Below are 26,280 nucleotides of genomic sequence, written 5' to 3'. Positions count from 1 at the left end.
CCAAGGGCTCTAAGAAAATTAAAAGCTGATAGATATTTTTAAAATGGCTGCAACTTCATGAAGCATCTTTCACTTTGGGAACTTAATGAGAAATCTATTTAAAATCATGATAACACATCTTTATATCTAAAAAAAGTGAGGCTGATTATCCTGAAGAAGACCCACATCCCTGATTTATATTTAAAAAGAGAGACCCGAGAGACCCAATAGCCCCTGCTTCTTCCCCTCATCAAGGTTACCCCCATTCCTTTAAAAAGTGGCTGGAGGACCTCTTCCTTGACCTTTCAGAGGGAGGGGCTTGTTAACAGAGCTCTTCAGCTAGAATGCATGGGGTGGCCCATAACTGCAGAGCCAGAGGTGGCTGGGACAAAGTGGTCCCCCTCATGTAATGCAGGCAGATAGAAGGCAGCAAAAGGGGCACTGAAGCCCTGAGGTGGTGGGGCCAGCTGGTGATGAGCTGGGCCAAGGCCCAGGGATGGACCCTGGAGTGAGCCATGGGCAGCAAAAGCATCACATTCATCCCGAGGGCCAGGTCCGGTGTTGCGCTTGCCCTTCTGGCGACGATTACAGAACCAGACACGGACAACCTACATAAGCAAGGGTAAGGAAAAAAGGAAACAAGGAAAAAAGAGGGGAGACATACATTATTGTCAAAGCAATCTCCTTTATCTCAGTCCCTAGGGTTGGGTGCCAAATATGCCGCATTCTGTGTTACCTTCAGTTCCCCATTTCAGGATCCATCCCAGCCCCAAGAGAATTCTGCAAACCCCTTTCTAAGGGGTGAGGGCTTTGCACCAGTGCCAGGGTGTCTGTGATACAAAGTGCCTCCAGTTTTTGGAATCCCTGCATCTGGAGATGCCCACTGGCTAGCCTGAAGAAGCCACTGCTCCCTCAACCTCAGTTCCCATCTTCAAAACAGGAATAAGAGGGTCTTTGCATTTGCCAGCTATCATTTTATCATTAGGCACTGCACATTACTTCAGAGGGCCAGCACGGTGTAGTGTTTTGAGTGTCAGACCAGGACTCTGAGAGCCGAGGGTTCAAATCTCCACTCAGCCATGGAAACCCAGGGGTGACTTTGTCAGGGATTTGAAGGGTTAAAACACAGCACACAGGGAAATGCTTGATGTGTGTGTGTTTGGCCATGAGCATTCAGCAGAGTGGCAAGGTTGATCAGCACAGCTGAAGCTCATTGGCTCAAGGACACTTCAATGCCCAAGTGCATGTAGCCATGGATGATGAAACCATGTGTCTAGATTGCACAGGAAACACATGACATGGCTACACACCTGAACTCACTGGGTTTGAGAGACCACATGGTCTGGAGGGGTTGCAAGGGTGTGGTGTGGGTTTGTAGAAGGAGTTGGATTGGTATGGTTTGGAGTTTTAGAGATCTAGTTTTCTATAATAGCACTGTGAATAAAGAGCACTTTGGGAGACTTAGTTTCTCTGGTGGTTTATCAGAAGAAGCTACAGCATCGGTTTGCTGTGTGTCCCTGGAGGTTCCTGCATTGCTGCAGTTCCTGGAAGACATCCAGTTGCTGTCATCCCAACTTGCGACTTTGGAGCCACGCTTCGGCTTCTGGAAATTTGCCAGCTCTGCTCCAAGGGTCTGATTTAACCCCAGAACTCATTTGAGTTGCTGACAGTGGTTGTTGGACCCCAGCAGTTGCGCTGACAGACTTTGGGCAAGTCACACCCTCTCAGCCTTAGAGCAAAGCAATGGCAAACCTCTCCTGAAGAAGTCTTGGCAAGAAAGCCCTGTGATTAAGTTAGAAACAACTTGAAGGTACACCAGCATCATCAGGGCTGATTTAAAAGAGGACATTTTATAAAATGTCAACAGGGCAATATGGTTGGATGACCTTAGAAAGATAACACTAGGACTTTGTCTTCATCCTGAGACAACTGAGACCTGTGTTGATACAAAGAAATCAAAGCAAACGTGGAGTCAAGATTCTTAAAACCAGAAATTTGCTGCCACACAGATCAAATTGTCTACAGCAATCATCTGTGTAGAATAGAGATGAAAACCACAATTCCTGTTTGTCTTGATTATTAAACCTGTCACAGCAGATGCTATGCAAAATCTGCTTTTGAGAACTGGCAAGGGTTGTGTGTGTGTAGGCAGTGCTGCCTGGGGAGATGGAGGAAGATGGGGTCACTCACATCTTTCTCCAAGCCAAGTTCATCAGCAATCTGAACCATCTGCTGGAGGGTGGGTTTGGAGCAGCGTCGGAAGTACGCTTCAAGGGCACCTCGCACGGTGTTCTCTATGCTGGTACGTTTGCGCTTCCGAGCCTGGATCATGGCCGACTCCATGGTGCATAGCTGCTGCACAGAGAGGAAACCCATGTTGGGTGATGCTATCGGAACATCACATCATACAGTGCCCCCCCCCCCCAATTATTAGCTGGGCATAGCTTCCTACCTTATAGTTGCATTGAACTATAGTTCTATTGGACAATACTAGTTGTATTGTATGGGACTTATACATCCCTTTCACTGGTAAAGTTGTCTGGGGTTCATGGGAGTCACAGTCCATAACTGGTGGTGTGCAAACCTATCAAACCTGAGATATAGCCGTGTTAGTATGTAGAATCAGTATGTAGACAGATCTTGCAGAACCTCTGAGACTAACTGAAAGAAAGAAGTTGGCAGCATGAGCTCCTGAGAAAGTAGACTGGAATCTCCAAAAGCTCATGCTGCCACCTTCTTTCTTTCAGTTAGTCTCAAGGGTGCTACAAGATCTCTCTACATGCCATCGAACCTGAGCTAGTCAAACTTCTTCGATCTCCACCTCAAGCTCCTTCTTCTGACTCATCAAATGAGAGTTTCTCCTCCTCTACCCATACAGGCAGATACTGGTGTGCATTTGTGTGCATTTCTCAAGTTTACACTTTTCCTCCTATTGCCTAAAATGTGTTTGTGGATATTTTGTTTATCCCTTTCTTGTTGTATGTATTTCAAATGTTTCTTTTGTTGGGCAGACTGCATCACAAGCTGAGAAATGTACAAATTTCTGATTCCCATTTGGGCTCCTGGGGGAAAGTGCCAGTTGGGTGCACTCATATGCATCTTTGAACCCAATAGATGTACCACCCTTCCCTATCCAAGCAAAAGCGAGGGCACCAGTTTAGGGAAGGACTTTGCCAGCTTTGCTGTTCACAGCAGCCACAAGGAGGCAGCAGAAGTCTCACTAATAATCTCAGGTCTTTGTAATGGATCCTGAGACACTTCAAATGATCCCAAAGCATATTCTGTTATTCCTTTGGCCAACAAGCAACACCACCCTGAACGCTTACTGTTTCCAAAAGTGTCTTCTCTAAAGTTTTATACAGGTTGAGTCTCTCTTATTTGGGATTCCAAAATCAGAAATAATCCAAAAAACCAAATCTTTTTTTCATGGCTAGCCAAGATAGTGACACTTTTGCTTTCTGATGATTCAATCTACACAAACTTTGTTTCATGCAAAAAAAGTTATTAAAAACATTGTATAAAATTACCAGTTTTTTGTCAGTTAATTGTAGTCAGTTTGTGTATCGTTGAGTGTTAGATATATAGTAATTGTGGATGGTGTGTAGTGTGTGGGGATTAGGGGGGGGTTGTGTAGTGATTTAAGTTATGAATTGTCATTTGACTTTTGTTAAATTTGTAGTTTGTGTATGTAATATTTGTCATGTATTGTGAATTTTAAATTGTGATTGTTGTTTTAACAAAATAAAAGGAATTAAAAAATATTGTATAAAATTACCATCAGATTACGTGTATAAAATGTATATGAAACAAATGAATTTTATGTCTAGACTTGGGTCCCATCTTCAAGCTATGCGCATGTTGAATTGTGTGTCTTTCAGTTGTTTCCGACTTACGGTGACCCTAAAGCAAAACTATCATGGCTTTTTCTTAACAAGATTTGTTTAGAGGAGGTTTACCATTGCCTTCCCCTGAGGCTGAGAGCATGTGACTTGCCCAAGGTCACTCTGGGTTTCATGGCTGAGGTGGGAATTAAACCCTGGTCTCCAAAGTCATTAACCAACACCCAACCCACTATGCCATGCTGGCTCTCATCTCATTATGTACATATATGCAAATGCAGGTATTCCAAAATCCAAAAAAAGCCAAAATCCCAAACACCTCTGGTCCCAAGAATTTCCAGTAAGGGAGACTCAGCCTGTATTCTATCTAGACTTTTTTCTCTATTTTCCCCTTTTTCACCTAAAACAAAACAAAACCCTTTCTAGATATTGGAGTTAATGCACTTTCTCTACCTCTTTCACCAATTCTGTTTATTCACTCCCAGAGAATAGAAATAATATATTCTTTTAAAATGTGTTAATGGAGATTTTTGAATTACAAAGGGAAGTGACTTAACAGAGTTTACTTTTAAATTAAGGAAGCTCATACATTTTAATTTCTGCCTTAGCAAATGCAAATTTTGACTCAATATTCTATTGGGTTTGACCCAACACCATATAATCCTGACAATGCAATAAACAAGGCAATAAAACTTGAGCTGGGAAGGAATAGGATTTTGCTCTAGTCACTCCTACTGTAGCTGTGTGCCTCTGTCTACAAGAGGCAAGGTAAATTGCATCAGCTGCCCAAATCCCTTAGTGAAAATCCCATCAGTGAACAGCAATATAGAGAGAAACTGAGACACCAGACAACCAGACTCACCAGCTTCCCCCAACATGTTAAAAACAAACGCACACATTTATAAGTCTGGCCACCAAAATGAAAATCATAAGAAAAGTGGAGGCTAGCGAAAGAAAGGGGGGAAATCCCTGGTTACATTTTGGAAGAAGTTTTCAAGTGATCTCTAGAAGATTTAACATGTTTTAATTGACTTATGCAAGGGTGTTTCATTTGATATGTCGATCTTGTTAGTTTGGGATAAACTGTTTGCTAAATCCTCTTGAACTGCTCTTCTTTTATGTGGTACCCTTTCCATGTTATTTCTGTTTGTGTTAAAGTAGTAATGCCCTGGAACACACCTGTTTTGTTAATGGAGGTATACCCACAGTTGGATGGGAGGTGGCCAGGTAAAGTTTGGAAAGAATCCTTCCTGAAACCTTGGCAAACTCTGTTAGCAAGGCAGAGTAGCTGGATCAGGGATCCCATTCAGTATATAACAGCAGCTTCCTATGTTGTCTTCAACCATGACAAAATCTTTAGTACGTTAACCATGTTCATCCAGATTGCTCCCTATGAAGGTAGAAGCTGGGCAAGCCTGGCTGGTACCAGCCAAGCACAGCCCAATGTTACAAAATGGAGGGTTGCCATTGACAGAGGGAGATAGGGAAATCATGGTATGGAGACAGGAAAAAGACTGCAGAGAGACAAGGGAGCTTATCACTTAGCATTTTAAACCGGCTCCAGCCTTCCAGGGTGGAGCCGGGATGCGAGATGGAGGCGGGGATTATCGCCCACTAAATCACCGCTGAACTGCCAGCCACCATCAGCCTGGGTCCCAGCCGCACTCTGCCAGCACTTTTTAGAAGTTGGAAAGCCTTCTGACTTCTAAAAGTGCTGGCAGAGCACAGCTTGGACCCGACAGGGACCCGGGCTGATGGCAGCCAGCAATTCAGAGGTGATTTAGTATGTGATAATCCCCGCTTCCATCCTGTGTCCTGGCTCCAACCCAGGAGGCTGAAACCGGTTTAAAATTCTGAGCGATAAGCTCCAGGGAAATGATGATTTAGAGACAGGGAAAAGATTGCAGAGAGACAGGGAAAAGATGGTTTAGAGACAGGGGGCAGAATTCAGAGACAGGGAAAATGATAGTATAGTGATAGGAGAAAGACTGCAGAGAGACAGGGGAAAAGATGGGTCAGAGGCAGGGAAAAATTGCTGAGAGAGATGGAAAAGATGGTATAGACTGGCAAGGGAAAGACTGCTGAGAGACAGGGTATAGGAATAGGGGAAAGATTGTGGAGACAGGTAGAAACAGGGGAAAGATTACAGAGATAGAGAGAAGATGATAACCAGGACAGTCAGCCAGAAGAAAGAACTGACTATGGTTTAGGGGAGCTATCAATGACTGAGTACTTTAGGATTTAATGTATTACAGTATCTAAATGTGTCTTAATAAACTTCTGCTTATTTTTTAACAACTGCTTTCATCTGTGCCTATGAATTTGTGGAGAGTCTAGTTATGCTTACCACTGTAAACTCTCCAAAACAACACAGCCACTGCCCCACACAGTACCCAATCCAGGAAAGTATTAAGAGGGAAAAGGGGATAAGGACAGAGTGCAAGGGTTGAAACTACAGGCCCAGCCTTGGAAAGGGGATCCATCACACTTTGTCTTTACCTTAATCTCTCCAACCTCCTAAAGTTTCCTGGTGTTTAATTTTCTCATTAGGGCTTTGGCAATTTACTGCTATCTGTTTTGTTTTTTATGACTGCCACTTATTTGCAAACTATTACACGAGTCTCAGGAGATGTGTGTTACTGAAGGGTAGTTTATACATTAAATAAATAACATTTGGGAACCTACATACCCTGAAGTCACCAGATCCTATCTGATCTTAGAAGCTCAGCATGGTCAGCCCTGGTTAGCACTTGGATGGGAGACTGCCAACGAATACTAGGTACCGCTGTCGGCTATATTTCAAAGGAAGGAACTGAGTATTCTTTGCCTAAGAAAACCAATTCATGGAACCGCCTTAAATCAAGAGGCAACTTGAAGGCACGCACATGCAGTGTTGCCAGACTAAGAACTTGAGAGGACTCCTGTTCCTTTAAGGGTTGTATAAAAAGAGGGGATTTCAGCAAGTGTTGCTTTTTACCTGTTTGTGTGACAAGCAACACCTCCCCAAATTCCACTTTCTACACAATGACTATCAGGTGCTGTAGGCTGTATTTCAAGGGAAGGAACTGGCAAAACCACCTCTGAATACTCCTTGCCTAAGAAAATCCTATGACATTCATGGGGTCACCAGAAGTCAACAGGCAATTTGAAGGCACACACAAATACATGAATACTTGATTCCAGGAATGGAAGTTATACCCTCCCCATCCCAGGACTTCACCTCCTGCAAGTTCTGATTGTTGTCAGCTTCCTGCAGCCAACGCTGGAGAAGTGGCTTCAGCTTGCACATGTTCTTCAAGCTGAGCTGCAAAGCTTCAAAGCGGCAGATGGTGGTCTGACTGAACATCTTCCCTGCAGGAAGAAGAAAAGGGGGTGGCAGGGAAGGGGCAAGAATTAGGTTTGGATTGTGAGACAGGAATCTGGCAAGTGTGAAACAGAAAGGCCTCAGTCCTAACTAGAGAATCACTGGGGGCAATAGGCAACTGTACCCATTTCTTTTGTTTTATAATTTCAGTCTAATAATTGCAAAACTGGAGAGGTATCTAAGTTTAACTCCTACTAACAGCTTTCCAGTTCTGTTCATTTTCCTCCAAATACGTATGCTCCCAAATCAGCAAATACAGAAGTATATCCTTTTATCTCCATTCCCTATACAAATACTAGAGCAAAAGATTAAATTAAGCAGGTCCTCAGCATGCGATACTCTACAGACAAATTAGAGTTACAAAATTTAATCAGTCAGTATATTTAATCAACCAAAAAGGTGTTGATCAGACAGATAATTTTAATACAAAAGCTGAAGATAACTGATAAACATTCTTGGTTATTTGGAACTTGAAGGCCCTTATTTAAAATTTGGCTGTTACATTTGGTTATTATAACTATGGCTACATCCGCACTGCAGAAATAATCCAGTTTGACACCACTTTAACTGCCATGGCTCAATGCTATGGAATTGTGGGATCTGTAGTTTGTTGTGGCACCAGAGCTCTCTGACAGAAGGCTAAATGTCTCACAAAACTACAGTTCCCAGAATTCCATAGCATGGAGCCATGGCAGTCAAAGTGGTGTCAAACTGGATTATTTCTGCAGTGCAGATGCAGACTATGCTACATTTGTATGATAAAGTCAAAGTACATGCTGAATTTTTAAAAATCACTGTATTAGAAAGTCTCTCCTACAAGGTTGGTATAAATATAAACAAAGACTTTTTTGTAAGATAATATAATAGTAGCCACCTCACTGCAAGAAGGCATTTTTTAAAAGGAAAGAATAGGTTAAATTTTGGAAATGGTTATTTTATATTTTGTATGATAAAGTCAAAGCACATGCTGAATTCAAAGTATAAACAAATACTTTGTCATAAGATAATATTAGCCACCTCACTGCAAGAAGCCTCTTTTTTTAAAAGGAAATAATAAGTTAAAAATTGGAAATGGTTACTCCATGAAGATCTTTGTATTTGAACAGAACAGCTAGAAGCTCAAATCAGGACATATGATTCCCAAGAAAGGGCAAATTTAATCAGACAAGAGAAATGCAGCCATAGAAGTTAGCGGAAATGAGTTTTATTTAGGGTTGTGTAAAGATGATGACCGTGTAATTTAAAAAGTTTACAAATGAATTCCCGTGTATCACTGAATGTCATGGCAATAACTGTCACATAAAACAGCGAACAAAATTAAAATTAGGCCTTTAAATTACAATATCATATGCACAGCCTACGTGTATTTCCATATGCATAGTTTCATGTGTTTAAAGTGAACATTTGATAAAATGGGATTTTTTAAATTTTATTTTTTTTTCTTATACTTTTCTTTGCATTACAGTTTGGATTGAGAGGGAGGTCAGACCTCTATATTTGTATTAGTTTAATGTATTTTTTCTTTTCTTTTTTCACTTCTTTTTTCCTCTTTGTATCTTTGTTTTCTAAATGTATACTACTTTAATTGCAAATTAGAATATTTATGTTAAAACTCTATGATTCTATGTGCTGCCTTCCAACTCTTTGATTCAATGTGGTCTCTTCTAACTCTGATTTTATGAAGTTAAACAAAACTGACTGGGAAGAGCAAGATTCCAGCGGCTCCTCTTCACTCCCTTCTGCTGAGTTAATTAGTGTAAATTGCTTTTGCACTTTGTACTCAGTTTGCAGCAATTGAAGTAAGCTGAGGACAAAGGGAGGAGGAGAGACACTGAGACTTAGCTGAAAAAGTGGGACAACAGAGGATTAATTAAGACTGTCACTGCCAGATTGGGACAGTTGGAGGGTATGTTATGCAGTGACACAGAAACACACATGCATGCATCAAGAATTCCACTGCTATGGGATTCTGGGATTTGTAGTTTGTTGCCGTAGCAGAACTCTGACAGAGAAGGCTAAATAGCTAACAAAACTACAATTCCTAAATTCCATAGCAGTGAGACATGGAAATTAAAATGGTCTCAAATTGCATTATTTCTGGAGTACAGATGCAACCTGGATTTGAGTTTTAGGGTGATTTTTGTGAAGCAGTTTTATGGGGTTCCAGGCAACTACAAATCCCAGCATTAAGACATGGAAATTAAAGCAGCGTCAAATTGCATTAATTCTGTCTGCAGTGCCAAAAACTGCAGAATTATCCAGTGAGTTAGGAGATTAATGCATTACTAATAAACCTGCTTTACCTCTTCCTAGTTATATTCAAATTCAGGATGCAGCCAGGTTTTATCACAGGGATTTTGCCGCCGTCGTTGCCACCTCCCGACTGCATCCAGGCAAAAATCTGGCTAAAATCTCCCTTGGGTTTATTAGTAATGAGATAAGCTTGTCAGGCTTGGACCATCCAAATCACAGCTCAAATTCTGTCAGACATGATGTGACTGCTACCACCACCCCCACCCCAAAAAAGCAAAAAACCCTCAGCAGTTCCAAGCTCCCCTTTGTTATACCCACCATACAACAATCCCAGGGCCATTCCCACATCTGCCTGGGTGAAGCCCAGCGTGATCCTTTTGTGCTTCAGCTCCTTGGCAAATTGTTCCATTTCTGCAGAGGATGTCTTCTCCTAAGGAGGGCAAAATAGAGGAAAAGATAGGTTTATGAAAAAAGTCCAGTTTCTCTGCAGAGAAGACACACCAATAACATCCCACACCACTTATTTCTTCCCTTTCCCAGGGAGCCAGGCAATTTATATAGCTTTCTCTCACACCTCAGACATCCATAACCCCAAGCCATCCTTTCGTCCCACTTAACTCCTCCTTAGGTTGCCAACTATTTGTATTTTATTAGCCCAATTATAAGATAAGTATTCTGACAGTAAAAACCAGATTATGATTAGTTTAGCCACTGGTCAGCTACTATAAATAGTTTCTGCAGATTAGAAATCTCTTTTTGTAAATCAGTACACTGGTGATGCAACAGGCAAGTCAAAACAAACAAACACAAGGTGTTTTAGATGTTTATCACACTATACCCTTAAAGTGCCACAATTCCAGTTTGACTCCTCTAGCTGCCTCCTGTTGCATTCTGGGATTTGCAGTTTTAAGGAGGGGTATTTAGAATTCTTAGGCAGAGAACTTCTCTGCCTGAGAATTCTAAATACCCCTCCTTAAAACTGCCAATCCCAGAATGCAACAGGAGGCAGCTAGAGGAGTCAAAGTGGAATAGTAGCACTTTAAGAGTATAGTGTGATAAACATCATAGTAATATATTGTGGTGACAGAAGCCAGTGTAAATCACTGAAATACCTCATATTTGATTTTGTTATAACTTGCATATGTGTATGCACTTCCAAGTCACCCGTCTTATGGCAACCCCATGCATTTCATATGGTTTTCTTGGACAAGAAATATTCACTCAATATTCTGTTCTGCATTTTTGGGTCATTGCATTGTCTTTAGGATTCTTTTTGTACATTGAAGCCTGAAACTAATTCAGTCCTTAAAGAAAAGACTAAAAATCATTTAAAAATGGGTTGTGTTATAAGCTGACTGAAGTCCTAAACTGGATGAAAGCTGAGACAGAAATATGCAAGTTGCCCAGTCAGCATTACATAGATATTTTCCAAAATGTGGTTTGAAAAATCACTTATCTATGACTTTCTGCACAGATTAAGCTTAGTCTAGCAACCACCCAAACTGGGAAAATAAAGTAAGATCAGAAAAGAAAAGAAAGGAAATTAGGGCTTATATGCATTCTACACAAATATGGTATCCCTCTTCTCTCCATTTCCAATCTGTGGAAACTCAAAATGGTGCTTTCCCCCATACAGACCGGATCTAAAACTAGTAGATAACAATGTCATCTGGAACAGTGAGTCTCAAGCTATCTGATATTGGATTTAAGCAATTTTGCCTCACTGTGCCAGGGACAGGTACCATGCTTGGCACCATTGGCTACAATTGTTTCTTTCTTTTCTGGAAACTTTTTAAGGACTAGCAGCTGATGGCTCCCAGTCTGGCCCCAGTCCATGGACCCCTACTTTGAATAGCACTCATTGGAAGGACAAAGTCACTCCTAACTACTCCTAAATACTATATTCATCTGAGGAATGAAGTCTACTAAAGCTCATTCTGCCAACTTCTTTCTTTCAGTTAGTCTCAATGGTGCTACAAAATCTCTCCACATACTATAAAGGCTACATCATAGCTGCTACAGTATTAGGTCTGGGCTGCCTCCCCTCACACAGATTGATCGTCCTTGTCCTTGAAAGCCACAACTGATCAGGGTAGGTAAGAGGCGATATTATAAGTCTGTTTAAGTATTTGAAGGGGTGTCATATGGAACAAGGAGCAAGCTTGTTTTCTACATCTCCAGAGCCTAGGACATGAAGCAATGTATGCAAGCTGCAGGAAAAGAGATTCCACCCCAACATTAGGAGGAAACTCCTGACAGTAAGGGCTGTTCCAACAGTGGAACCCACTTTCTGTTGGAGTCTCCTTCTTTGGATGTCTTTAAACAGAGGCTGGATGGCCATCTGTTGGGGGGGGGGGGGACTTTGATTGTGAGTTCCTGCAAGACAGAATGGGATTGGACTGGATTGCCTCTGTGGTCCCTTCCAATTTTATGATAGGGTTGCCATAAATCTTGAAGGCACATAACAACAACAAAATCTTTAACAATTACCAAGCTTGAAATGCTTTTTGTGGGTTTTTCGGGCTATGTGGCCATGTTCTAGAAGATTTTCTTCCTGATGTTTCGCCAGCATCTGTGGCTGGCATCTTCAGAGAATGCTGACCTGGAAGAGAGCACTCTCTGAAGATGCCAGCTGCAGATTCTGCTGAAACGTCAGGAAGAAACTCTTCTAGAACATGGCCACATAGACCGAAAAACCCACAAAAAACTATGGATGCTGGCCTTCGACTTCACAAAGCTTGAAAACTCCATAGACAAATCTGCTCCATGCTTCCCTTGAACTGTCACAGTTCTAATCTGTTAGATCTTTCCTGCAGACTAATGCCATCCTGCAAATACACAACCTCTATTGCTCTCTGCAGATTGCCATGAAATCATCCCTGATAAGGAAACGGGCAAACAAGTGCCTTTTGTTGTTTTTGCCTTTGGCAAGCCTACCAAGTTACCTTCAGTTAAAGGTAACTGGGATGATCCTGTCCCAGACAGATGGCCCATCAGAGAGCTTAACCATTTCCTACTCAAAAAAGGATTTTTTCTTTAAAATGGTGTGAGGCAGGTGGAGAAAGAGCCACAAGGAATGCAGGTCTTTGTGTACTGGTTTTTTTTTAATTAAACACTTCATACAGTGTTCTTTTAAACATTTCTGATTTTTCTTTCTTGAAAAAATCTTGTTCCTAGAAATTATGACACCACATCCAACACTGTTATGTGTCTCCAAGTCGACTCTGATTTATGGTGAGACTATTATAGGGATTTGTAAAGGTAAAGTAAAGGTATTCCCCTTTGACAAGGTTGTAAAGTCATGTCTGGCAGTAGGGATGGTGCTCATCTCTGTTACTAAGACAAAGAGCACTGAAGTGGTACCTATTCATCTACTGTACTTGCATTTTCACATGCTTTCAAATTGCTAGATTGGCAGGAGCTGGGACTACTGACAGGAGCTCATAGGTACATGCGGACTAGTTGTAATGCAGAGCACCACATGCATCTCATTATCTTCTAGGGAAGATGGAGAAGGCAAGGTTTATGTAATCTAAGGATACATGATATTTTGTGTATTGTGAACCTGCATTCCCTGGAGCCCTGGAAAACCTCAGAGACATTCAGATGTTGGCCAACCAGTTTTTCATTATAGTAAAGGGCCTTAGAGACGACATCACCAGATGGGCTCTGGTTCACAAAAGTTTACAAGACAATAAATTCACCAGTCTTTTAAAATGTCACATAGATTGCTTGTTACTTTGCCTGCACGGCCAAAGCTTTTAATTAAGACATGCAGCCACAGAGAGCCAAGCATGTTCTATGATGGATGTGCCAACCAAGGACACCAAGCAACTGCCAGACAAAAACTTCATACAAATCAAGCCTAAAGTCTAGAACACACCACTGTCCTAAACATGCCTCTGGGGTTGCCTTGGGCAAGTCACACTCTCTCAGTTTCACAAGGAAACAAAAGGTAAACCCACTTCTAAATCTTGCCAAGAAAACCCCATGGTAGGTTTGCCTTAGAGTCACCATAAATTGGAAACAACTTGAAGACAGTGTTCACTATTCCCATCCTGAGGTCATTCAATACTTAGAATTATAGAATCACAGAACTGGAAGAGACCACAGGGACATCCAGTCCAACTCAACCCATGCCATGCAGGAGCTCACAATCAAAGTACTCCTGAGTACTCCATTCAGCCTCTGTTTAAAAATCTCCAAAGAAGGAGACTCCACCACACTCCAAGGCAGTATGTTCCACTTTCCAACAGCTCTTTCTGTCAGGAAGTTATTCCTAATTTTTGGGTGCAATCTCTTTTCCTGAAGTTTAAATCCACTGCTCCGTGTCCTGTTCTCTGGAGCAGCAGAAAACAAGTTTGCTCCATCCTCAATATGACACCCCTTCATTTAAACAAGGCAGTCATATCACCTCTTAATCTTCTCTTCCCAAACTAAACATATGCAGCTCCCTAAGTCTCTTGTCATAAGGCATGGTTTCCAGACCCTTCACCATTTTGGTCAAACTCCTCTTGACATGCTCCAGCTGTGGAGCTTGTTGTGGTCGACATCAGGGGACCTTTCAGCAGGTAAGTTGGGTAGCACATTCTTCAATGGTGGTTAAAAATTGAAGGGAGAAACCCTCTTGCAATTTACCACTGCAGTTTCCCCCCAAAATCTATATTTGAATAAGACCTTGATTGGTTACAAAAAGGTATAAAAATGTGTGCAAGCCTTCAAGATCTTAATCAGGCAAGACATTATCCAAATCATAGGGAAGGGAAACAAGGAGGAGATTGTCCATTTTGACTACCAAGGCTGTGTTCTGTGATATCTTGGGGTTTGCCATTTGGTGGGGCACTAGAGCTCCTTGACTGAGAATGCTGAATGTCCCCCTCCTAAACTGCATATCCCATGATTCCATAGGATGGAAATATGGCAGTTCAAGTGGAATCATAGCTTTGTAGTGTGGAGATGTCCCAGGTGATTGAAAGGCAAAGTTTTAACATTTGCTGGCATTGGGGGGAAAAACAATAGCTTTGATTCTTCAATCTGAAAATACAATTATACAAGTTCAAGAGTGTTGTAATTGTACCCTCTGGTATCATATTGATCACAGGACAGGGCAGGACAGCAATTAAGCATTGAGACAGAGGCCTCAGGCAGATGATTTCAAGTGTCAGGAAAAGGGCAACAAATTGTTCTTTAATTACTCTGGTGGTATTTTTCCAGCTTGTGGGATTAACTGTCTCTGAGGCCAAAATGTTTTAGCTGGCCTTAAGTAGTTGGCTCCTTGTGCATAAAGTCAAGACTCTAATTTTCTGTTCCACCTCAAGGAGCAAAAATGTCAAACAACCTAATACACTTCAGGGTCCAGCTTGGAAATGTTTGCTAACACTGTCTTGAAAATGCATGAATACTGATCTGAATGCTACAAAAAGCTCCTATTTCAGACTTAGTTCATCCTTGAGATGAAGCTGAAGTAAGCCCTCCTATCTGTAAAGACAAAGCTGGGAAATGTAACTTCTTGGGACCACAATGCCTACAATCCTCCAGCCAGTGTTCTGGCTGAAGGATCCTGGAATTGTAGTTCAAAAGACTAACTTTGCCAATCTCTGCTAAAAGCAATGGATTGGATCCCAAGTTCTCTTCCAGAACATGATGAGCACTCCCAGTCCACAGAGATGATTCCAACTACTGGAGGCTGCTTCGGGGAGGGTGATTTTTACCGCTCTCCTCTCCATACCCTCCAGCAATGTCAACCCCCCATTTTCCCAGACAGTGGCCCTCAAACCACTAGGACACATGGTAGATGGTGCAAGGTGGTTATGGGGAGAGGAGGAGGCAAAATTTGGCTCAGATTTGCAATCTTTCAGACTCTGAAATGACTGCACACAGGTTGACAGAATTATACTACTATGGTTCAGTTCCCCTGCCAGTGCTAACAAAGTCTGCCGTTGTTGTTTTTACTACTTGTTTAATTTTTAAAAATCATATTATTGATATTTAACAGTAGTATTACAATTTCCTCCCTTTTGTTGACAACAATCCACCCCTTCCCACCCCTTAGTACATAATAGAGATACTACTCTGTCAAACCTCTTATCTGCAATTTCCATTCTACTCCTTTAGATGTTATCATAGTCACATTTATCTAATTATTAACCCAAACTTTAACTTGGTCGTTCAGGGGTTTAAATTCACCATTACTTTGACACATAAAAGTAGCAAGTGGCTTCCACAGCTGCTGCCATATTGCAGCATTAATGCGGTTTGACACCACTTTAACTGCCATGGTGCCATCCAATGGAATCCTGGGATTTGTAGCTTCTTGTGGTACCATTGCTCTTTGACAGAGAAGGCTTAATAGCTCACAAAATTACAAATCTAAGGTTTCCACAGCATTGAGCTATGGTAGTTAAAGCAATGTCAAACTGCATTAATGCTGCAGTGTTGATGCAGCCCACGTGATATAAAAAAAGGTCTTCTTTTATACCTCCTTTTGCTAGCCTTACTTTATAAATTAATTTCTTTGAAAGGCTATAGTCCAACCCTCTACCATGCAGGAAATCTCAATCTAAGCATCCCTGACAGATGGCCATCCAGCCTCTGCTTAAAGACCTCTAAGGAAGGAGACTCCACTCCACTCCAAAGGAATGTGTTCCACTGTCGAACAGCCCTTACTGTCAGGAAGTTCCTCCTAATGTTTACATGGAATCTCTTTTTTGTAGCTTGCATCCATTGCTCTGGGTCCTAGTCTCTGAAGCAGCAGAAAACAAGTCAGCTCCCTCCTCAATATGACATCCCTTCAAGTATTTAAACAGGACTATCATATCACCCCTTAACCTTCTCTTCTCCAGGCTAAACATCCCCAGCTCCCTAGGTCTTTTCTCATAGGGCATGGTTTCCAGACCCTTCACCATTTTAGTCTCCTTTGGACACGCTCCAGTTTCTCCACATCCATTTCCCCCGTTTATGTGTTTTATTTATTCATTTTATTTTATTTATATCTCGCCTCCCCCCTCAATGGCATTCAAGGTGGCCTGGTGGGAAAAAAGTATTGCCACCTCCTCCACATATTGGAGAATGAACAGAGAATGCTTGCAGACAGATTGAAGCCTTACCACTTAATAACACCCTCAAATGATCAAGCACTAGAAGAGAAAACTCAGTCCTCTGTTCTTTCTGATTACAAGCATCTGCTTCTGATACCAAGGTATCAGGGACAGAATGGGGTGGGTTAGATTGAGAAGGAGATTCATGTCTGAAATTCAAACAGAGGAATCCACTGCTCAAGAAAGCTTTCAGAAAATGCCTCTTTAAAATGTCCCCTTTTTTATTGCACAACCTTGAAACTTCTGTGGTGATAGCTTCTCTTCCTTGGGCAAGCCTGGGGTCTGATTCTCATTGCCCTCTTTTGTTCTTATCCCTGACCCTTTTTGCATTTGAAAAAGATACTAGATCTCTTGGAACTTAGAAAAAGAGGTAACTGTGCCTGTACTGGACTTTGTTGTTATTGTATGCCTTCAAGTAGTTTCAACTTATGGTGACCCTAAGGCGAAACTATCATGGGGTATTCTGGGGCTGAGAGGGTGTGACTCTTCCGAGGTCACCCAGCAGGTTTCCATTACCAAGTGGGGAATCTAACCATGACCAAATATCACAAGAATGTGCAAACTTTGAATTTCTCCTGACCAATAATTCATTGGGATAGCTAGACAGAACAAAATGAAATGGGGAAAGAAAATAGGAAAAACCCAAAACTGGGACAAGTGTTGTGGTCATGAAGTCTGCAGTTTAGGCACAGACTCAAAGTGGATACCTGAAGTTGCTTTAAACTTTTACCTAGAATGGTGGCGGGTAGATTTGAGGCTGTCCAACCAGGATTTATTTTGTTTCTTGCCAAGACTGTGCAGTCCTCAAACCAGGGCCATTGGAAAGTTTCCCCAACAGTTTAGGAAGGCAAGACACAGGATTACAGAACAAGGTGCCTCTGAGCACATTCTCAAACTATGCATTTGCTTCTGGTCTGAAGACACCTGCCAAGAAAACTCTATGATAGGTTTGCCTTAGGGTCACCATACGTCAAAAATGATTTGGAGGCACACAGTAACAACTAAAACCCAGAATTATCAACACTGAAAATTATCAACGTTGATAATGGTAGATATGGTCCAATGACATCTGGAGAGCCACAGGATTCCCACTCCTGAAACTAGAAAATGGGGCACACTCATGCTTAAATAAATTAGTACACATATATCTAATCTACAGATTCTCATGAGAAAGAAAGGATGCAGAAATGCACACATCTGTCAAAGAGAAAATGTGCCATCTGGTTGTGGATCAACCATAATGTCTCTAATACACAGGTCTTGGGTTTTTGGGGAAATCTTTAAACCCGTCAGATGTAATCTTTATCCTGCCCTCCAGAGCAGCAGAGAAAAGTCTCAACATGTTCCTTCTAATCTTTTGAGCAAAACCTGCCCTCCTAGAAACTTTACATCATTAGATCTAGTCCTGCCCTTAGGGCAGCAGAGAATAAGTCTTTGTCCTCTTTCATGTGACTACACTTTAGGTTCCTGAAGAGTGATATGACTCTTTTCTTCTTGTGACCACACATCCATTTCTTTCAACTTTCAGTCTTCTCAAGATACTACTGTATTTCTGTGCCAATGAAAACATCTTTACTGTCCTCCTCTGAGTTTAGCTCCACTATATTCTTTTTAAAGTGTGCCACCCAGAAAAGGACACAGTACTCCAGATCAGATACAAAATCCTGTGGAACCTCAACCTAAAAATCTATGGTTTGCACAAGTCAAAAACTGCATTTGTCTTTCTTGCTAAATGCTACACTAAAACCACACTTGATTTAGGTTTCTGAAAGACTAGTCCTGAGAAGCTATACATACCTACCAGTGTCAAGCCAGCTAGACCTCACATTGTATCTGTGTGTTTATGTCCCCCTTCTCTAATCATAACACCCTTCAATTTTTCTGCTTCAGAATGCTTTGGAAAGTTACTTTTTTAGACTCGAGGTCATTTTGAATGTTAGCGCTGTCTTTTGAGGTCTGTGTCAACACCCACATTTTGTGAAACCCACAAATTTGACAAGGATTTCCTCCTTTCCTTCATTTAAGTGACCAATGCAAATGGTGAAGAGCACTGGCAGGTTCACTTTAAGGTTTAAGTCAGAAACAATTTGAAGACACACAACAACTGAGAACCCCAGGATAGAGCCCTGCGGTCCCCAAATTCAGAGCCTCCTTGGAATCTGTGGGCAAGCCCTTATGAGCTCCTCTGAATACTGTCTTCTAACCTGCAGTTAAGTCAATTGAAGCTGCATTTAATCAGTTTGCTAAGAAAAGGGGAACACTGTCAGATGATTTTCTGAAATCAAAAAATATTATCATCATGATGTTCTCAAGATTCACTAACACTGGAGGAGTGGACACATGGAAGATGAAGAAGTTTTAGCAAATATCAGGGTGATTTGCAAGAGTGCCTTACTTACAGTGGTTTAACAAGTGACAACAGAGTGTCTTTTGCCACCTAAATTGGGGTGCTGTAATGAAGAAACATTTGAGTTAACCAGGAGTATGATTTTGTGTCAAACATCTTGGTTCAGTTCTGAGCGCTGAAAACCAATTTTTCGGCAAGGTCAGAATGCGCTCAAAGGGACTTGGTCTTCAGTTCTATGGGTGTATGTTTTATATCTGACTCCACACTTGGAATTCACTTTTTTTTAAATGCACCCAGGAGTAAATCTGACAAACCTGAAGTTTGTAATAAATTTAATCTGGCAGGAAAATAAAACCTTGCAGACTACTAGAAATCAAATCTCCCACCAATTACCTACAACCTTCCACAGATAAAAAGTGGGGCATGTATGGCCAAACATCAGAATGGAGCCGAGATGACAAATGTTACTAATGAGGAAGAACACCCAAGCTAGAAAAGGCTGCGGCTGTTTTCTTCCTTGTGAGCCTAGTGGGAAAGGCAAGATTCTGTTTCTTCCCCAACTCTACTCCTTGAAGAAATGACTGAGTACAGACTCCTTTTGCACTTTCAAGTCAGTATGCAGCAACTGAAGTAAGGTACAACAAAGGGGGATGTGGAAGAAGACAAGAGGAACTGAGACAGTTTAAAAGTTACTGAAAAAGTAGATTAATAGGGATTGTCCCTGTCAAATTAAAAGACTTGCAGCTGATGCTACAAAAGGGTTGCTTACAAATGGCTTATCAGCTCCTTTATATAGCTACGGCAGCCAACTCCCCATCTGTAGTTGCCCAGATCTTTCTCCTCTGCTCCCACTGAAAGAACAGCACAACAGTCTTGTGGCACCTCACTCATTTTACAAATGTCACTGTGCTAGATTTCTCCAGTCACAGTTTCAAAAGCAAGATTCAGCAGCATCAGTGACAATGGCATTCCTCAGGGGATGTGTCAGCATGAGAGGTCAAACATCAAGGTAGCAGTCTTTGATGCTTGACCTATCTCCCAATCCTATCTTGGCCTTGGTGAGGACATGAGAGTGAGAGCCTTCTCAGCAGAGGCTCCAACCACTCCTTCCTTCCATGGGAAGCTATGTAGGCTGGCCCCCTCCCTGCTCTCCTTTGGCTAGCAGGCAAACACTTTTATCTTTAAGCAATCTTAATATCTAACTGCACCTTGCTTGTTCTTGTATGTTTGTAATGGTTTTATATTTTTAACTTGTTATATTAATGTGATGTTTTTAGTTGTGTTTTAGGATTGTACTGTTTTACAGTTGCTGCTTTTAGGTATCTTTTGTAACCCACCTTGGGTCCAGTTTGGGAGATAAAACACCCAAGTGAACATGAACTCACCCTCACCACAATACTCTCTTAGATCTAAGCAAAGAATGCTCGCAAAACAGGAATTTTCAAAGAAATTATAGAAGGCTGCTAAAGCCAAGATGTATTCACATGTTATCACCACAGCTTCAACTCTCCTTCCCTGGACAGACACATGCAGAACTTGCAGACCGCGCTTCACCTGCACCACAATTCTTGCTTCTCCATACCATGAGATAATGTTCAGGAATCCCAGGAGACTTAGCATTGAACTCCCATAAGACTACTCATGTATTGTTCTCAGAATGAAAGAGAAAGAGATAAGCAGGAGATAACACCTAAGGAATGGGTTAAGGGCGCTCCAGCTACCTGACAGCTATGCCTTCTTCTTTTTTTCCTTTTGGAAAGAACTGATATGAGAAAAGTGGATCACGTCTGATCTTGGAAGCTAAACTCTTCCATGCTCAGATGTGCAATTATAATTAAACCTTTTGGATTTGCTGTCAAAGAATATAGCAAGAACTGCTGAGTTAGATGGCTTGAAAGAGGGATTTGACAACTGAGGGAAAGATGATCTGTTTCTTCACTACGATAGCCAGGTAAAGCCTACCTATATGGAAAGTGGACTACTTTTGAATACTAGTTGCTGCAACCTTAGGACTGGAGCATGGCTTTGGTGTGGCTTCTGGACTTTTGGGATGCATGCATCATTTAAACAGCATACCTCCAAAGTGACCCAAAGCAAACAAAGTGATCAGAAATAATAGCTGTTACATAAGACCTTAAAATTTTTTTATTACCCTTGCTTAATCTCTCACCCAACTTCTCTCTCCTGCTTCTCTCTTCTCCTACTATGCAGACTTGAAACCTGTAAGTACTACTCCCTTTTTAAAATGTTGCCAATTAATCTGCAAAAAGTGTATTGCAAACCAGTAACGCCATAAATCATAATTACAAAAGAGGCAAGTAATAAAAGAAAATAAGGCACGTGTCATGAATGTAAGGAACAGGCAAAACACAGGGTAACAGACACACAAGGTGCCACATTAACATTAGGAAGCTGCCATAATTTGTTTTCAGTCATTATCATTTTACAGACAACCTGTACAAGTAAAAATAGAGAAAGAAAGGGAGTAGCTTACAGTTGGGGAAAAACTGGTAGAATATAAAGAAATCAAACTACCACGGTTTGGAAGAATAGCACTAGTTAAAATGAAAATCTTACCAAAATTAAAAAAAAAAATTATTTAGAATGATAGCATTAAAAATATCAGAAGCTGAATTAAATAAGTGGCAACAATTAATAAACCTATATTGTAATGGAGGAAAAAGAACTAGTTTTGGTATAGATCCCAGGGAAAGGGAGGGTTAGGTCTCCCTAATATAAAGGGATATTATGTGGCCAATCAATTAAGATATGTAATAGAAGGTATGTTAGGTATATCAGATCTGGACTGGTTAGAAACAGGAAAAGAAGAAATACATATGAAAATAGGGAATATTTTCTTTAAAGAATTTAGTAGGAAAGAAATTAAAGAAATTGAAAACCCAATTATGAAAAACATAGTAGAAATATGGAATACAGTAAATATAAAAAAGAATTGTTGAATGAAAATTCATTGATAGTACCAATAATAATGGTAAAGTCATTCCCCCCAAAATTAAGAAATTTGTTAGATAAGGAATTAAAGGAAAGGAAGATAGATAAAATAGAAAATGGATAGAATTAAAAATAGGAAGAGAAAATATAAAAGAGAAACTTAGGGGGATAAAAATGTCATGGTTTCATTATATGCAAATAGAACAATGGTTCAAAAATTGGAAGAAAAAGAATATAGAAAAGAAAAAAATATACTCAATTTGAACAAATAATTCACAAAGGAAAAGAACTAGAGGAAGATTAAAGTATGAAAGGAATAACTAGCAAAATGTATAAAATATTAATGGAGAATAAAAGTAAAGAAATATACCAAAATATTTGGAAAGAGACATGAGAAGAAGAATTAGGATGTAAGTTTTGTGAATATGAATGGAATAAAATTTGGGAACAAAGACATTTGAAAAATATATCGGTACGAATTAATGAAAATTATTATAAGCTAATATATATCAAAGAAGAATCCTGGGCTTTGTAGTTTGGAAACTCTTGGACCGACCAGGCTCAATACTTCATTAAACTACAAAGCCCAGGATTATGTACATTACAATCATGGAAATTAAAGTGGCATCAAACAGCTTTAATTCTGCAGAGTGATACACCCAGAGCTGAATCTTGTGGCACCTCAAAGACTAAGAAATTACTTCACAAAAGTCATAGAAAAATCTACTTCATCCAGACTTGCTGGAATATATATACACATTGGGAATGGAGGATCTGAAGAAATGTAATCTCTGAGAAGGGCAGGGCGAAATAAAATGAAGATACTAACAGCCAGCGACAATTACAAATCCTTATTCCCGAAACCCCACATACATTATAGGATTACACCACAACTAGACACCAGAAAACAAAATGCAGAATTTCCTGCCAATCTTTTTTCAATCCCACATTTTGGTCCGAGTTTACTTTCTTCCATAGTAAATCCAGTTGCATTACAATTACATCATAAAGCTTTGTTAGCCTGTCCTCTATTACCAGTTTCTTGTCTACCTTCCAAAACTGAGCATGGAGAAACCTGGCAGTTGTTGGCGCATAAAAGATGATCTTGCCACGCAACCTTTCGTCCTTATCCTCTAACATATTTAATAAGAAAAGTGCTCATGGACTTTCTTGACACTAGATGCAGATTCTCTAGTCACTGTAGCCCAGGGGTGGGAATCATGCATCCCTCCCTCCAGATATAACTGAACTGCAACTCCCAGCAGCCCCAGCCATCATAGTCAAAGGTGAGGAATAGTCAGTAGTGAGGCATGTGGCTAGCTCAAGTTGAAGGCAGTATATTGACTTTAAAGAGCCTTATACACTACTAAGCAAGGTAGCTCTGTATGTTCTGGTTGTGTCTCAAATAACCTAGGACTGTGATCACTATTTGTCCTGCTTTATCCTTCCTGACTGGCAACCCATGACCATGCAAATTCCCTTGTTTTGGGGGACAGATCTGAACTCAGGTCTCCTGGGTATAAACCAAACATCCCTTTTTCAACCTTGCGCTACTCCAAAGATTGCCAGAGCCAGATACCTTATCAGTAGGCTTGAAACCAAACAGATAAGGCAGAATCCACAGGTTTTACATAAGTATAAGGGGAACATCCTCTCTACATATTCATAGGGCATAAGGGCATCAGTGGGCATCCTCACTAGAAACAGTAAGTGTGTATTCCCTGGCCAGAAGGCATTTTAGCACTTACAGATCCTCTGTAGGGGTGAGTATGCCAAGGGATCTGGCAGGCCCTTTGAGATTAATGGAAACACAGAAGTTGGTAGCATGAGCTTCGGTAGACTTGAGCCTACTTCCTCAGATGTATGTGGATACAGGCTTAAGTCTACAAAAGCTCAAGCTACCAACCTCTATGATAGAAGCTGAATGATCCCAATGCAAACTGTTTTTCCAGACTAATAAGCCAAGGTCTTTGAGTCCTGTAGGACTCTCCTTGCTTTATCTTGAGGACTAACAAGGGGCATTAGGCGTAACCTCCCTCATTATGGCATGAAAACATGGGTTGCAGTCCATGAACAGGGAGGCCCAAGAAATACTTGTGTTAATATGTTGCAATATATATCTATGGGCACTTTGGAAGTGTTCTGTTTAAATGAAGCATGCATCCTAAGAGGCCAGAAGCCGCACCAAAGCCTCACTCCAGTCCTAAGGACTGGAGCGCATTGGCACAGCTTCTGGCCTCTTAGGATGCATGCTTCATTTAAACAGCATACCTCCAAAATGGCCCGAAGCAGCCTTATTTTGGCCTGTCTGTTCGGGCCCATAATCTATCTATCTATTCCTGGTAGGTAGATAAAGATATAGATATTGCAACAGATTTAACTCAAGTACTGTTTTCATTGTGTGCCTTCATGACACCCCTAAGGTGAACCCTATCATGGGGTTTTCTTGGCAAGTTTCTTCAGGGTTTTTTTTGGCCATGGCCATCCTTTGAGGCTGAGAGAGTGTGACTTGCCCAAGGTAAACCCAGTGTGTTTACTTGGCTGAACTGGGATTTGAACCCTGGTCTCCAGAGTCACAGTCCAAGAAGGCTCAAACCGCTACACACTAGGCTTACTCTTGTATAGTAATATGTTGAATGTGGCCTGTTTTAAAATGCGTCTGTCTTACCTGATGAAGAAGGAATAAATAAATTAATAATTTAGAAGAGGAAGAAGAAATAATAATAATAATAATAATAATAATAATAAATCCTGTCTTGCCCACCCCTCATGGATGGAGGCAGGGAGCAAGAACAAGTCACCAATGAACAACATCACTCAAAACACATTAATTTAAACCTGCAACAGTTTAAAACCGAGGGTGTGTCCTGGAAAAAGAGGACATTCAAGACAAATGGGGGGCATTCTAGAAAAAGGCTGGCCATGGCCAAAGACAAGCTCCATAGCCCTCCTAGCAAGGTCAAGGCATGCTGAGCCTATGCTTCCAGGCCCCAAACGGAAGGCACTTTGGAGGACGCGTCCTGAAAAAGGAGGGCGTGCCCGGTCATGGCCCAGTGGGGTCGAAACACTCTTAGAAACGTAAATGCACGCGCCTTAAGCCGGGCCCCAAATGGAGGACACTTTGGAGGACGCGTCCGGGGGAAATGAGGACGCGTCCGGTAAGCCGTCCACGGCCCAAGAAAGGCTCAAAACAGTCATAGAAGTGTAAATGCATGCTTCTTAGGGCCTGTCCCCAATGGAGGACGCGTGCTACCAAAGGAGGACCCACACCCTGGTCTTACCTCCTCCTCTCCGCTGCCCTCTTGGCCTTCTCCTCCGGGGGCCGGGGGCTCCTCGGCGGGGCTCTGGCTGCCCTGGCTGCGGGGGCTGGCGCTGCTGGAAGGGCTGGCTCCTTCGGGGGGCTGCTGGCTGGCGGCGGGGCTGCAGGGGGGCTGGGGTCCCCGGGGCGAGGAGGAGGAGGAGGCCCCTCCGGCGTCGTCGGGGCTGGCCCTGGCCGGGGCGGCGGGGGGCAGGTAGTAGCGCTGCTGGGGCCCGTAGAGCTGGGGCTGGTAGTCGGGCTCCAGCTTGACCTCTGCCCTGGCCAGGGCCTGGCCCGGCTGGGGGAGGCCATAGGAGGGCCCCAGGGGGCCCCCTCCGGGGAAGGGCCAGGGCTCCCCGCCGGTGGGGAAGGGGCAGAAGCTCCGGGGCAGCTCGCCCCCCGGGGCCTCCGCCAGACCCCCGGGGTTGAAGCCAAAGGCCTGGCCGGCTGTGACCCCGGCGCTGTAGGGGTCCGGCAAGAAGCCCCCCGCTGCCCCCGCTGCTGCCTCTGGGTGAGGGGCGCTGAGGCGGCTCTGGGCAGAGAAGGGGTAGCCCCCCGGGGGACCCAGCTCCCCTCCCCGGCCCAAATGCCCCGCCATGGGGAGAAGAAGGGGGGCACTCAGGATGGAGAAGGTCAAGGGCCTCAAGGAGGGGACCCTGGACAGTCCTGGGCCCTTGGAAGGCCCTGCTCAGAAAGCAAGGGGATGGGGCTCAGGAGGGAGCCCAAGGAGGCAAGGCAAGGGCACCAGAGATGCTGCTACTACTACTACTACTTCTTCTTCTCAAAAGTTGGCTCTTCCAAGCTTCTTCAGGATCTGGCAGGTGCAGAGGCTCTTACTCTGGAAGCTAGCCTTTGGTTTTATGGTCAAGGCAGACTAGGCTCCTAAACTGGAAGCCAACTTTTGCACTTCTGGTCAAGGGAGAGAGGCTCAATTTTAGTCCTTCCCGCAGCTGTGGATGAACAAGGCCTAGAGTCTTCCTTGCTTCTTCAGGGTCTGGACAATGTCACCCCCAAAAACCCGCCACTCAACAGCAACAAAAACCAAGGCCAAACGTCTCCCCTGGAAGCCAACTTGAGTCTTTCTGCAGCTTTGGAGGAAGAGTGAGTGGGGTGAAGAGGAGGAAAGCAAGGTTGGGAGAGTATCCTCTTCT

The 26,280-nt window shown here is 42.3% G+C and overlaps 1 protein-coding gene across 1 annotated transcript; it reads right to left on the bottom strand.

Moving 5' to 3' along the window:
• Nucleotides 1-283: 283 nt before the first annotated feature.
• On the bottom strand, nucleotides 284-25,727 carry POU5F1 (POU class 5 homeobox 1). Its single transcript, XM_089500032.1, has 5 exons — nucleotides 25,113-25,727; nucleotides 9,754-9,865; nucleotides 7,039-7,169; nucleotides 2,170-2,334; nucleotides 284-587 (listed from the first exon to the last, which is right to left on the bottom strand). Exons 1-5 carry the CDS (start codon nucleotides 25,725-25,727, stop codon nucleotides 315-317), a joined length of 1,296 nt encoding a protein of 431 aa, XP_089356158.1. The 3' UTR covers nucleotides 284-314.
• Nucleotides 25,728-26,280: the final 553 nt, after the last annotated feature.

This window comes from Sceloporus occidentalis, unplaced genomic scaffold (assembly GCF_023333645.1).
Source record: "Sceloporus occidentalis isolate IW3139 unplaced genomic scaffold, rSceOcc1.0.p SCAF_1, whole genome shotgun sequence".
Taxonomy (NCBI): Eukaryota; Metazoa; Chordata; class Lepidosauria; order Squamata; family Phrynosomatidae; genus Sceloporus; species Sceloporus occidentalis.
This window is presented reverse-complemented; position numbering and strand designations above follow the sequence as displayed.

What these genes read in the sequence shown, in the direction of transcription:
- POU5F1 (XM_089500032.1), bottom strand. Translation starts at nt 25,727, where the DNA reads ATGGCGGGGCATTTGGGCCGGGGAGGGGAGCTGGGTCCCCCGGGGGGC. An exon ending in GGCCCTGGGATTGTTGTATG is followed by an intron (nt 7,170 to 9,753) that starts GTGGGTATAACA and finishes TTCTTCCTGCAG; the next exon opens with GGAAGATGTTCAGTCAGACC. An exon ending in AACTTGGCTTGGAGAAAGAT is followed by an intron (nt 588 to 2,169) that starts GTGAGTGACCCC and finishes TTGCTTATGTAG; the next exon opens with GTTGTCCGTGTCTGGTTCTG.